Source organism: Mytilus californianus, unplaced genomic scaffold, assembly GCF_021869535.1.
Source record: "Mytilus californianus isolate M0D057914Y unplaced genomic scaffold, xbMytCali1.0.p SCAF_1, whole genome shotgun sequence".
In the NCBI taxonomy this organism is placed as follows: domain Eukaryota; kingdom Metazoa; phylum Mollusca; class Bivalvia; order Mytilida; family Mytilidae; genus Mytilus; species Mytilus californianus.
This window is the reverse complement of record NW_026262581.1, coordinates 113,855,623-113,870,078: the sequence shown is the minus strand read 5'-3', so window position 1 is coordinate 113,870,078 and position 14,456 is coordinate 113,855,623. Positions and strand designations below refer to the sequence as shown.

Here is a 14,456-nt window from a genome sequence, read left to right as displayed (position 1 = left end):
GTCTCGTTAGCGCTCTCACGGGTACAAATCTTGCCAGATTTTTATAAAACTTATACTATAGGTTAATATCAGCAATATCGCGGACAAGTTCTTTAATGGTGGACGATCGACTTTTTTAAAAAGAGTTATGGCCCTTGGAAATATAAAATATGTGCATACGGGGGACATATGAACTCTGTTCTTTTATTCTATATTGAAAATAAAGGTTAAAATGATAAAACTATATTCTACATTAACAAACACAAGTTTCAAATTGACGTTTGGAATTTTCTGTCGTTTATGTGAGGGGTAAAACTTTGTTAGTTTATTAGTTTTTCCGTAAAGCGGGCATATATAAGATACATCATTTCAATTTGATCATATGAAATTCATATGTGAATGCAACAGAGTTTAAAAACTAGATTATGCCTTTTAAGTTTTTAAAAAGATATTCTTATAAAAAAGATAGTGAAAATTGTAGTGTCTCAATCTAGTGGTTTTTATGCTTTGTGCTCTGAAATGTGTCACTGTCCCATAATGTTATTAATTAGCTAAACGATGTGCACATGTTGAAAGATATTTAGGAGAGTTTAAACAAATCTCTTGAATTCCAATGTTATTTTGAGGATTTGCACGGATAAACTTATGGATATCACCGTGCCTATCCTGTGAAAATAAGGATAGATAAAGCGGATTGTTTTCTTTCGATTTTCCAACTTTTCCCGAAGATATAGTTGAAAATTTATATCTTTATTTTTATTTACTAAATACGTGAGTCCAGAACGTTTTGCAGGCAAATATGCAGTGAATGGTTTGTTTTCTAGTTGACAACGGAAGACATTTAGTTTCCCATTCTTTATTCATCCCTTGATGATGATGTATGCACATACAGTTTAAATGTCATGACAACTATCATGACCGCTTTTTACAGCAAATTTTTACTTTCAATATTGATGGGCTTACATACCACCAGCATCTACTACAAGTAACTTGGTTCCTGGTTGGAATGTCTTTAGAATAGTTTTATTTTGTCCAGCGTCAACTTTATCAATCTGTAGAAACCTAGCGTAGATAGAAGCTGCTTCTGGTTCATAGACAAGTGAAAATTGTTTTCCCGGTATACCAGCCTAAATACGCAAAAACAGAAAAGATTTGTGTAAAACAGTAAAACAAAAAGTAAAATAACAAAAATACCGAACTCCGAGGAAAATTCAAAATGGCAAAATCAAAAGCTCAAACACATCAAACGAATGGAAAACAACTGTCATATTTCTGACTTGAAACAGGCATTTTCTTATGTAGAAAATGGTGATTTAAAGAAGGAAAACGATATAATCTTAAAACATGAAGAAAAGAAGATTTATAACACTTGGGTTATAATAAAAGCATGAAAATTGGTATAACTGCTTGTCAACGGCAAGTAAAATTACTGACAGAGTTTAAAAAGGAGTGAATATATTAGTTGCCTTTATTTTGTTCTTGTTCCTACTGAGGAGAATCCTCTTTTGATTAGAACCATACTGATTCAAATAACAAATACAACATTTCCAACTAAGTAGAAATTTACGAGAAAGATCACTAGATTGAATATTCATTTGTTGAGTTGGTTGGGCATTACGATTTATCTTCCTTGCTGGTCTTGTGTTTATTGTACTCTTTAATAAGCCATATTTATCCAAAACCTCAAGAAAGTAACAAAATATTGCGGAATGCTTTGATTTATCGTTTATAGTAATATTGACTATGCATTTTATAGTGCAAAAATAACCATGCTATAATTAATAGTAGGAACTGATTATCAGTTTATTTATTTAATTTGATTAAAGTATGACCGGAATTTTAAGTTTAATGACTGACACAAAACATTTAAAAACCGAACTTTCTTGATTAATAATTGTTCGACATACAAGAAATGTGATGAAACGATTTAAATTTGATTTGAACTGAACAAAATGCAAAATGCAAAAAAAAAAATACATATGAGTGTTCTGTTTTTTGCGAATCATATATTAGCTGCTTGATAAATGGAAATAACAATTATAAATCGCGCACAAGCCACTTAAGATTAAGGGCATACGATACAGTTTTGATCCCACTGTGATTTTTTGACGAAAGTTTTCATACAAGCTATTTTTCACCTAGTCAATTCAAATATGTAATAAAAAATATACCTTTATATGCTACTTTTAGAGATAAATATGGTCGAAATTTTAGACATTTCCTGGAAATTTCGGTTTCTTTGACATTTCTATCCTTTGGAAAGACATACCTAACTTTTTTGTTTTAAAAGATAAACGCAAGCGGATTTTTGTAAAAGCATCTGATATATCTTCTCTACATAAGTTTGCTTTAAATTTATGAAACAATTCTTTGGAAATTATTCATTTTTATCATATTTTCATGATTTTAGTCAAAGAACGTCATTTTTTGCTGTATATTTATATAATTAAAAAAAAATCATCGGTGATTTGTTCATAAACATTGGCACAAATATTCTTCATACATAATCAAGCCAAATGTCATTTTTAAAAAGACGGGTCCATGAACTCGTTTTCAAGTGAAATCAGTCTGAATGATAAAAATCAGTCGAAAATGCATCTTTTACCGATATATCACAGTTTGACGTCGCTGGAAATAACAGTTTACGTTAGTAACGTCATTACCTCCCCTGTAACTGTATCGTATGCCCTAAAAGTACAATAGTTGCGCACATTATGAATGACAGGCATGTTACTATTTCATTTTATATTTTTTATTCCTTTTACATCAAAAATATATTTAAAATATTTTCAGTTGTAATTCTTTTTGCCAGCAAAGACTTTTTAATTTTTTCCAATAGAATCCACATCTTTACAATTTTGCAGTAATATTAAAACTTTTGATTATTCTACGTTTTGCAGATTTGTTTAATTTCACTTTCAAATAAATTGATGATGTTCAAGCACTCAATAACATACATTTCAGTGAATGCTTTCATCTCATATATCACAGTGAAATTGAGGTAAAGGGTACTACGGAAACTAGAAAGTCTGTTTCATATCTTTATCTTTTTCCTCTGAAATCGATTATACATAAATTTTATCGTTACCAGATAAAAAAAGTTTATTGTTAAAATACGATATTCTTATATTAATCAGCTATTTACAGACAAAACTTCAAGTTTTGTTACAAATGCATAACAAAAAAAGCAATAACGGATTAAGAAAGATAACTGTTATCGTATCCTTTTTTCTTTCGGCAGTTGTAATACGAGTGTGTGTAATATCCTCCTCCTCCTATCAAAGGGTTTTACCAATTATCAATTTATGGAAGTACACCACTTATTCATGGCCCCATTGCTTTCTATGTTAAATTCCTCAATTTCAAGCAGGCACAGCTCTTTTGTTTTAAGTTCAAATAAAGTGACAATCATTGCATGTCAAAGCAACACTTTATGGTGCCTTGTACTGAAAAAATCAACATATCTTTAATGGCATACAATAAAGAACTGGTTCCCGGAACTCCGGATGTACCAAAACAGGTATTTCAGATCTGACAAACAGGCAAAATGTACCCTCTTTTTTAAATTTTATGTAATTTTTTTATTATTCAAAACTATAAGTCAAATTAAAGGTGTTCTACAATTATCACCAGTCATTCAGCTTTCATTTGATACCAAAAATACCTAAATATTCTACATATTTTGAAGGTTACACCCATGCGTAGGAACTATTTTGTACTAAATATGTATTACTTTCTGATATGTGCTTTCTTGCCGGGCCCGAATTAGTGGTGTTACACCTTATGTGTTTGTAAATGATTGGATTTTCAAAATCAAATTTGTATTTACCAGTTAAGCTTCACCTCTAATAAAATCACAATTGTCATTTTTGGATTGCTGTTACTTCTGATAACCATGTAAAAATTTCTACTTTTCTTTCATTACATTAAGAAAACAAGCCTACCCGGAGATATATATTTTTATTACCCTCTTTAACTTGTTTAGTTGTATTTATATTCGAGAAATTTGATTTGCTTGTACAGATTTGAGTCAAATGGTCGGGTTACTTCAAGGGACAAGTTATTGATGGTAATAAAAAGTCAAATCAGAGTGGTTCACTTTTAATTGAATAATATGGTTTTCAAAAAAACGCAGCATTTGTGTATGTCAGATTTATTTAGAACACTGAAACAGTGCAAGCGTAGTAATTATTACAGCAATTTGGGGAAAGGGTTGTTTGTTTTATTTAGTTCAAGTACTAGTTTTGCTTCAGTGGTATAACCCGTCGTAGTACATAAAATGGCACAAGCAAACACATTATGTTACTGACCATTATCGCCGATTCCCGCATGAACTGTTTACAAGGATCTGTCCAAATAGCAGGTACGGATATAATCCAATGTACTTTTTCTCTCTGAAAGCTATGATTTTGTTCCTGCACTTCTTTCAAAAAATGGCCATAGAAGTATTTGATAGTAGAGGAAAATACCGTTTTAGCTGACACTGCCTTACCACCCATCTCTTTTATACTGAAGTCATCTCTGACATCCTGCAAAAAATATGACCGAATACATGTTAAAAAGACCACTTATTTTTGAATATTTCTCCTAACCACGATATATCATGCATCAAAGACACAACTATTCAATCAGAATCAAACTAAGAAAGTTGGTTATAGCTGTAGTATCTGATAAAAAAACAATTCTTCTTTTTTAAACAAAACCCTCTACTATTATTATTTTAATATAAAGATACTTAATTTTTGAGTAATTGTACGTTTTAAGGTCAGTTAAGCCGCGTACATTTAGAGGTATGTCATTTACACTCAATGTTTTCTCAGCGCTTGCAAAGCACTTTTAATAAATCAATTTAGTTTTGAATCAAGATGACACAGTCACAATAGTATAGTAAGTAGTCTTTTGGTGTTCTAAGACAATGTCATAAAACTATTACAATGTAATATACACTGTTCAAGCATCACCGCACGTCAAACTTTGTACAACAGAAAAGCTGATTGGACATTAGTGGGCGTGTTCAGTAAGCTTTCATTAAAATTATTTCATACACAAGTAACTGTATTTTCTAAACAAAACAAAAATATTTATTCAATTTATTTTACATTGAAAAATTAATGAAACAACGGATTCATTACCCTAAAAAATGGTTCACTAACGGTTGATAAAATGTCGAAAGTCTGAATAGAAATGTAAAAATTATGTCCAGTACGCGTTTAAAAAACGGGCTCTATTCGAACATTTTGAGATGTTTCAGTGATGTACTTGTTTTGTGTGTAAAGAATTTTATAGGTCAATTTGACTTTTAATCAGTTCAATTTTAATCAAAGATGTGTTGGTTTTCTTCTTTTTTTTCTTTTTTTTCAATTCATATCATAATGATTATTCTCTGATATTTCCCGTTATCTTCTGAAATTTTGTTTTGAAGATGAATGATTTGACATATTTATTCCAAACATTTAAAATTTTACTCTGCGTTTACAAATACCATTGAAAGTACAACATCTAACAAACTTAAAGATAAACATTGCTAGAAGAAAATGAGCCACTCGTTCTCAGGTTGAGATGATTTCTAATCATATAATACTCTTGCAATGGATTTTTTAAATGCAATGTAAAACTTATCAATTTAGACATTTCTTATCCCGAATTACTTCTTTGTGAAAACTGTAATACATTATTTCATGGTACACCGACCCGGAAAGTAAAATGAAATATGGTAATTGTTTCATGATATAATTTTGGCCATCATTTGTGACTTTCAACAAGTGGTATTCCCTGTTGAAAATTAAAACACTTCACAATATACAATTAATATATACGTTTATACATGAGCTTTAGAATCATCGAAAATGGAAGAAAACAAAAATGAATTGCATAATGTTAACATTTTGTTTTTTATAAGGCTTAATTTTATGTAAATTCTGATTTATATCTAAAAGTTTAGGTTTACTTAAGACTTAGAATAATTCTATCCAGAGTATAAATGAATACATTCTTGTAATTCGAAAAGCAAATTAAATTTTCCATTTCAGAATGTCAAAAACTTCAGAGTTTTCAAGAACCAAAACTTCATTTACAATTTTAGCTATCGACTTTCAGAGGCTCATCTTTTTGCGTATGAAAGTTGGAAATACAAATTAAGCAGGCCTCAATGTGTCTCTTTCAGATGAAGAACAGCAATAAAAGCACGGTTTCTTTTCCTTTGGTATTGCCAATTGCATGTAGGGATTTTGTGTTGTGGATAAATTATTTATACACCATGTTCCTTCTTTTCCAGTCGATAATTATTCAGATTTGAGGAATAAGATACATGTAAATTGAAGTTTGTTCGTTTTGTTTGACATCTAATAATGCATGTGCTATGGGAGCTGTTTGGGCCATATGTTATTGATTAAGTTAGCCTGTTAAACATACATATTTTCATTCGATTCCAAGAAGAATGGACATGGGTCCGTCTTTTGATAAGTTGTTTTACTGCAAAATAAAGTAATTCGTTCTAATCGAAATTGTCTTCAGAAAGAAAATCTAAGGTTTCACTTGCTCGTATTTCTTTCTGTCGTCTATAGAACAAAATTTTAAAAATTAATCAAATTTCAAGATTTGAACAATTTCATAACTCCGGGCGAACAAATTTTTTGAACTTTCAAGTGGAGAGAAAAGAATGAAAAAAAGATTTCCAAGAAACTGAAAAACCTTTAACTGTGTCTTTTTTCGGCGCAAGCTATTTTGTACTAGCGGTCATTTTTCTAGTCGTTGTTTTATTTTCAACAATAGAGAATTTAAGATTGAAACAGTCATTTTTTTCATTTATGATCGTTTTTTAGGAACTTTGATTACATTTTAAAAGAAAATTGTGTAATTTATTAAATAGTCTTTTTTTATTTGTATTGATGGTCTACTGTCTCATTTACATATATCTACATATTTTGTTCATATATAGAGAAAGATAATTGCATCCGATATCGCATTATGTAATGGACTAATTTTATCATCTTTTACTGGGACCTCTTCGTTTATCGATGGACAAACAATGAACTGATTCTTTGTAATATCTTTACGAAATTATTTGAAATTTTGGTTTTTTTTCGAAGGAAGTCCTACATTACAATATATTACAATAAGCATATTAAGAGTACGTCGATAGCCGCTGCATGACAATTCATCATTTTATGAAGGCGTGTCAAACTGTCACTAGTATCAGAAGTAGGACTTCTGCTAGTATCCTATCAACTGTTCTATCGTAAATAACGTCAGGATGACGAACGGTGATGCTTGAAACAATGTAATTTATAAAATGACAATGTCATAGTTTTAGGACATTGTTGTTATCTGTATATGTATCTGTATCAACATCAACATCAAAGAGCCATGTACTTTATTGTCGGAGTTGTGGACTACTGATTCAAAATAATGTTGATTTCGACAACGAGCTTTGTAACCGCGGAGAGAAAGTTGAGTCAGTGTACTGTAATTCATGTATGTGACCTTAGATGGATTTAGCAATTTTTTTAGGTCCTTTTTGGTCATATAGCTCTTCAACTGTTTCGGTTTTTATACATCCTTGGCTTTCAAATATTTGTCTTTGAGTGTTCCTGAGAAGGTTAATCCAGAAAAGTGCTTCGGACGAATAATGTATTGTTTTCATTTTTTATATGGAATATATTAAAAACAAAACTTGTTGGGTGTTGATTTGCCTTCAAGGTTTTTGTTCATCACTCATTTCACTATTTTCTTCAATAAAATCTTACCTCTCCGGCTTCAACTGCAGAATACAACGCCATTTTGTAACCTTCTATGTAATACCAATTATTCTGATCATTGGATTCCAGTATGGTGATATATTTTTCCTGAGCATTGTATCCAAAGGAAACAAACTGTTGGTGTGAGTCGAATAGAATGGCCGCTGGGGTTTTCAGAGATGCAAATTTACCAACTTCTGCAAACCATCTATAAGTTGCCACATCACACGGATTGTTACAAAAAGTGTAGTCCGCAGAAAATGCATATCCACAGCCGGCACTTCCAATATCAATGGCAACCACGCACTGTGGAGGCTCATTCATTGTAGTAGATATATCGTTATTATGTTCGTTTTTATTTTTTCAGTTCCGTTTAAATATTCAAAGTCAGAGAAAATGCCCACGTTGATGCAATTTTATGTACTAGGATGTCTTCCTTGTACGCTATAACAACGTATGATTAAATCGGTAATTACACTTTAATGTACCCATTGTTTTGAATGTTGAATATTTAATATTTTAACGTGATCTTTAAACGTTGTTTTGAATACATATACATTTTAATATAAGTCCTCATGGTCGTTGATTGTAACATGACACAGATGTTATCTGTGAAAGAGAACGAAGTATACATATAAGACGCTATAATAATATTTTATTTAAAGAGGGTAACCGTTCAATTATAGTTTTCACTAATCTTACATGGGGCACTCATAAAGTAAGTACAAACATGATATAGTACATACAAACAAGCAATAAAAACAAACAAGCAGTATATAGAATGAATTTATAAAAATCATGCAGCCCAGAGGACTAAAATGATTTTTATAAAGGTCCGGGGTTCTTATTACCAACAAAAATAATCTGACTATGGAAGTTGATCGTAGGTTACTCTACATAAACTCGTACGAATAAATATTTTCTTTTTTTTAAGGAGCCACAGAATTTTTGTGCAAGAAAACACATAACGTTTTTGTTCTCGATTACTTGGTGATATCACCTCATGTTAATTTATAATCTATCTCTGTGTGGTTTGGTGGAGATAAATAACACTTCCATTTCTTTTCAAATTGAGTAATAAAAAACAAATCGTATTATGTGTACATGATGTAATGACATTTCACAAAATATTATTCAAATAGTATCGTCTGATTGTATCAAATACATATAATGTCCAAGTTCTACAGCAAGTCGTTGTATGAAAATAAACAGTAAAAACAAAAAAAGACGCAAAGGCAAACAACAGTCCACAATCACTACCTTAAAATTAGACTTGGCAACACAAACACCATCATTAACAGAAATGATCCGGAAGGATAAACTTACCAATATATCATATTATCATATATTAGAAATTGAAACTCACAATTTGAAAGGCAAATCATCTGTTTTGTCGTTAAGTATAGAACGAAACCGACACTCAATGTCAATTTCTGGATAACGATCAAGATATGAGGTAGCCTAAAACTGTATCTGTTATATTCACTATTTCAAGTTCGAAGGGATAGATGCGTTCAATGTATTTTTTACTAAACTTTAAATTATTAACTGAGAGGATACAATACAATACAATGCAAAAACAATACACTATAATACAATACAATACAATAATATAGAATTAAAATACTTAAATACTTAAATACATAACAATATAACTCAATGCAATACAATTCAATAATGCGAATACAATACATTACACTGCAATGAATCCTTTTATTTGACCAAAGACTCACAAGAGCAATATATAAATAACACATAGCTGAGAGGGTGGTAGAGCAGATTGTTACCCCGAGAAAACATTGTCAACTGAGGCGAAGGCAAGGTTGACAATGTCTTTTCGAGGGGTAACAATCTGCTCTATCACCCTCTCAGATTTGTGTTATTTAATTTATTATACTGAATGTTCTGTTGTTACTGTCTATTAAATTTCAAATTCAAAGTAATAAACTATGTCGTCTTGTACATAACAATCATCCGTATTAATTAAAGCGCACAATCGAGCAAGCGTCTCTGTGAAGGGTAATAGAGTATTTACCATGGGACAGAGTAAATTGTCACCCTCGTATTAACCAATCAAAATCTGGCATTTTTTCATGAAGTATAATAATGAAAATTGTTAACTGTAATTTCAGACATACAACAATATATTTTACAAAACGAAATAAGGCTGTAAATATAACATCAAAAGCCGCCAAGCTTTGCAAAGGCAAATATTGATAATTGATTACAGAGCTTTATCATTACACTTATTAAATTATCTCACCTTGCACAGTAAGTTTATGTGAGGTATTTAATGCCATCACTAGATATCTGTCGTCGTGCGTCGTAATAAGCCTTTAACAAACATTATTGAAACCTTCGGATCAAACTTGGCCACCGTTACTAAAAACAGAACACAGTGGTGATATCATGGGTCTGACTGTTTTCTCTAAAATCATAACAGGTATAGAAAAGAAAACTTTCACCTCAAAACGATCAACTTGTCATGATCTACAATTTCTTCCCATTGGTCCGAAATCATGAATCGGCTCCTTATAGGAGTTATTACCTTAAATGACGATTTTGGTCCACTTTTTTTTGTTTTTGGCAATTATCTTGAAAACTGTGCGTTTTTTGCTGTTTTTGTTTTTCGTTCATTTTTTTGGTACATTAATTAGGCCGTTAGTTTTCTCAATTGAATTATTTTACATTTGTGATTTCGGGGCCTTTTATAGCTGACTATGCGGTATGGGCTTTGCTCATTGTTGGAGGCCGTACGGTGACCTATAGCTGTTAATTTCTGTGTCATGTCGTCTCTTATGGAGTTGTCTCATTGGCGATCATACCACATCTTCTTTTTTCTAGATAAAGAATAACTAAAACAGATTACCCTAGCCGTATTTGTCATAACTTTTTCGAATGTTAAGTTTTAAGCCCTTCAACTTCGTAATTGATTTGGCCTTCTAGCTGTTTTGATTCGATCACCACTGTTGAGTCTTATGTAGACGAAACGCGTGTCTGACATATCAAATATAAAGCCTTCTATCTTTTATGAGTATTTCTTTAAACAGCAAAATTAATCGGAAAATCAAGATCTACAATTAAGTCAACATGACCATAATGGTCAAAAGATACATGAGAAGAGTTATATTTACCTACTATTTTGCTATAATATATTGTTGTGCTTGTCATTAGTGTTTAAGATAGGGGTTATTGGTTTTAAACAGTCAGATCTGTGGTATAGTATAGTTTCAAAACTTAAGTATGATACGAATTGTTATTAACATGTAAACGTGAACAAGGGGTTTAGATAATGCATAAAAATTGATAGCAGACTCACCCAAAATGTTGCACAGTTCCTATTGAGACCATTTGACGTAAAACGTCAACACAATAATACTTGCACATCCAGCTAGCAGCATGATTACCAATACTTTTAAAAAGGAAATAAAAGATGTGACATAATTTGGAAATCATGGTCACACTGTACTCGCTGTGACAGGAAGCTAAGTAGGTAGTCCCACCTGTTTGTTGAATACGTGTTGTATACCTTGGGAGGTGTTTTCAAATTTTCTTGAATGTAAAGTCCATTCACTGTGCCAGGTCAGGAGAGGGTTAAGCGCTCACAAACAAGTTAAAACCCGCCACATGCTATATATATGCCTGTCCCAAGGCAGGAGCCTGTATGCCAGTGGTTGTTGTTACTCACTTTTGGCATAAATGTTTTTCGTATATTGTTTTGATATAAATTAGGCTGTTAGTTTTCTCGTTTGAATTGTTTCACATTTTTCATATCGGGTCTTTTGAAGCTGACTATACGGTATAGGTTTTTCTCATTGTTGAAGGGTGTATGGTGACCTATAATCGCCTTCATCCAAGTCATTTGAACTCTGTGGATAGTTAAACTAATTGGCAATCATACCACATCTCTTTCTTTGTATATTGTCATATTTATATAATGCATTGTAGAAATATGAATCTTATTAACTTGATCCGTTACACTTGCTGGATACTTAAATAATTTTTCAGACAAGGTAGATATTTATGCAGTTTTCAAACCAAAAATGTGTTTCTTTTGGAGTAAAAAGAGTTTTTGTATGAAACCATAATTAATACAGTAAGTTTGGTTTTTGTTTTCAACGGTTTGTTTAAATACAGCATTTTTCTCCTCGTTTAGGATTACATCACTCATTATATTTAAATTCATCGGGTTCCAAAAATTAAGATATTTTTTCCTTTCTAACACAAATCGACTATTTCAATAGTGCTACAAAATCGTTATTTTATAGAAATTGTTTTATGGACAACTGTTATTATCTGCTTGCTTAAGGATGCTAAATAAAGGTATAATTTTTTAAACGTGTGGTTTCCCAAATGTGCTCTTTGAAGTTTCAAATATATTATTTTGGCCTCGACCATCACTGAAAGGACAGCATTTGCCGAAATCCGTGTCTGGCGCAGCAGTGAAGTTGCCTTAAACTGATACCTTTTATGTTATTAAGAATCTTTTAGCCTTACAATGAGTTTATATCTTCTATTTTTATATTATACGAAAAACATATTAAACAAAAATACCGAACTCCAAGGTAAATTCATAAGGGAGAAGTCCATAAAACCTGACAAAACCAAACGCTCGATTATATCAACAAACGGCAAACTAATGGAACCGTCATGAAAATTATTTTAATGTGTGTTTTAAGGCTTATTTGTATCAGTTTGACAATATTATCTTAATAAGATATGGTATGATTGCCAATGAGAAAACTCTCCAACAGAGACAAAATGACGTAGAAGGTTGCCAGTCCGTATTTTCATATATGTATGTCTAGAAATAATTTCATTTGAATGCAGAATATGTGAAGTAGTTTTAATGAAATGAAGCGAAAAACACATAAATTAGAAAATATATATCTTCAAAGTTAATATCGTTTTTTCAGAAAAGGAACCTTTCAAATGAAATGAAAATGTAGTCTCAAAAGTCACTTTTTCCCGCACTTTTTTTTCAATATTTCATAAATGCAATAATTACAAAGGATACACACATAAAATGATATTTTACAACATTAACTACTGGAAAGCAATGGATTAATTTTGGTAATATGCATTAGGTACATGTACGACTTTTACAGTTAAGCTCAATATGCAAGAATACATAAAGAGGATACTAAAACTATATATATATATCGTTATTGTGTACTATGGATGTTTACCATGAATATCATCCGTGAGGAGTGAAACCGGTAGGAATAATGTAAACGATGTTTTAATGCAACCATATATATTGCATTTTTTTCTTTTTTATTTTCTACATATACTTCGGTTTCTAACTTTTAAGCGCTACCTCAATGGTAATTTTTCGATTGAAGCTCCCGGTATTTAGTTGCATTGTTAAGCATATATGTTTAAAAAAAAAAAAGAGAAGATACAACGTTATATTGCAAATGTTTATTCAGGTGTATCATAGTGTTTCTAAATATTTTTAAACAATTAATCTTAAAATATTGGCAGATTGTCGATAATATCCCTGGGACCATACTATGATAATCCTGACTCTTACAAAAAACCTTGGTCCTTTAATTTGTGATTCCTTAGCAAATATATATGTGGAAAGGTAAGGCTGTTTTCTTTATTTAATTTTCAGTTATGTGAAGCATATTTCAAAATTATAGTTCTCATGATGAAACCAATACATTTCAAGGGAAAGGTAAGAAAACACCAAGGATTTATCCGGAAGTATGGAGCTACTAGACCAAAGATTCGTCTTGTAAACAGCAGCACAACTTTAAAAATCTGGAGGTTTTTGTTCTTTCGTTCTTTTTCGACCAAGAATTTGTTGAAAACTGTATTCCTATTCCCCTTATATTATATATGAAATGCAATAAAGAGAAATCTATGAATTTCAAAACGTCATTTTCCAGGTCAAAATGATATCTAAAAAATCGGCACTTTTTTAAATACATTTTGTAATGAATTATGAGTTCATCATAATACTAATGATTGGCGTAATTTGAGGTTCAAGAGGAAATATTTCTTACATATTAAGAACAAGGACAAATTCAAATGGTTGTTTCTATAACGTTAACTGGAAGAAGAGGGTATTTACTGGTAGCATAAGAAGTTATCCTCGCAAAAAGTCCTTACGAACACCCTTCAAAGTGTTAAATTAAGGGTTATATTATGTACTTGAGTGTAGCACAGAGAATGTGATATTAAATTAGATGTTCGGCTTGAGAAAATCCGGTTGATCATATTTTTGTTCACCAGCAAAACCTTCAGAAATGAAGACTTCTTGGCTGGTGATTACCTCAGGACGAAACATCCAAGAGAGTGGGCATCTACTCAGTGGTTATAAAAACTCAAACCAGGCTATTACTGAAGTACGCCAGACGCGCGTACGAGTTGTAAACAAACGACCAGACAGGTGTAAATTGCGCTAAAAGATATTGGATGTTTTGGAAGGATCGCATAACGTATTTCTCATATCTTAATAGTCTTATTAACCAGGGGCAAAACCCAGCAATGAATCGTATCCGATATAAATGGCGTAGATTGTTTTTGTGAAATAGTTATGTCTATCAGGGAGAGCAGCACTTAAGTAATGGTCTAGTAACTCGTCATGAAAACCGTTAAAGTGCTAAAGTAAAATTCTATTTTAGTAGATCAGAAGTATGATAACTTTAGTTACTTTTGCTCACATTGAAGAAGTTCTTAGTAAATCTATGTTAATTATTGGCTTGATGGGGTGAATTTGTTATTGTTTAT

At 31.4% G+C, this 14,456-nt stretch overlaps 1 protein-coding gene across 4 annotated transcripts in view; it reads right to left on the bottom strand.

The window, feature by feature from the left end:
• LOC127730936 (heat shock 70 kDa protein 12B-like) overlaps positions 1 to 14,456 on the bottom strand; it is a 79,891-nt gene that overhangs the window by 3,870 nt on the left and 61,565 nt on the right. For 2 of the 4 annotated variants that reach the window (XR_007995394.1, XM_052239566.1), the window contains exons 2-5: positions 9,979 to 10,143; positions 7,725 to 8,324; positions 4,290 to 4,508; positions 947 to 1,106 (exon numbers count right to left, since the gene is read on the bottom strand). Coding sequence is in view for 3 of the 4 variants with exons in the window: in XM_052239566.1 (XP_052095526.1) it covers positions 947 to 1,106; positions 4,290 to 4,508; positions 7,725 to 8,039 (694 nt within the window). In the remaining variant the exon portion in view is untranslated. Of the gene's footprint in view, positions 1 to 946; positions 1,107 to 4,289; positions 4,509 to 7,724; positions 8,325 to 9,978; positions 10,181 to 11,034; positions 11,102 to 14,456 lie in introns of those variants that run through there. The other 2 variants (XM_052239584.1, XM_052239575.1) reach the window with 2 other exon arrangements.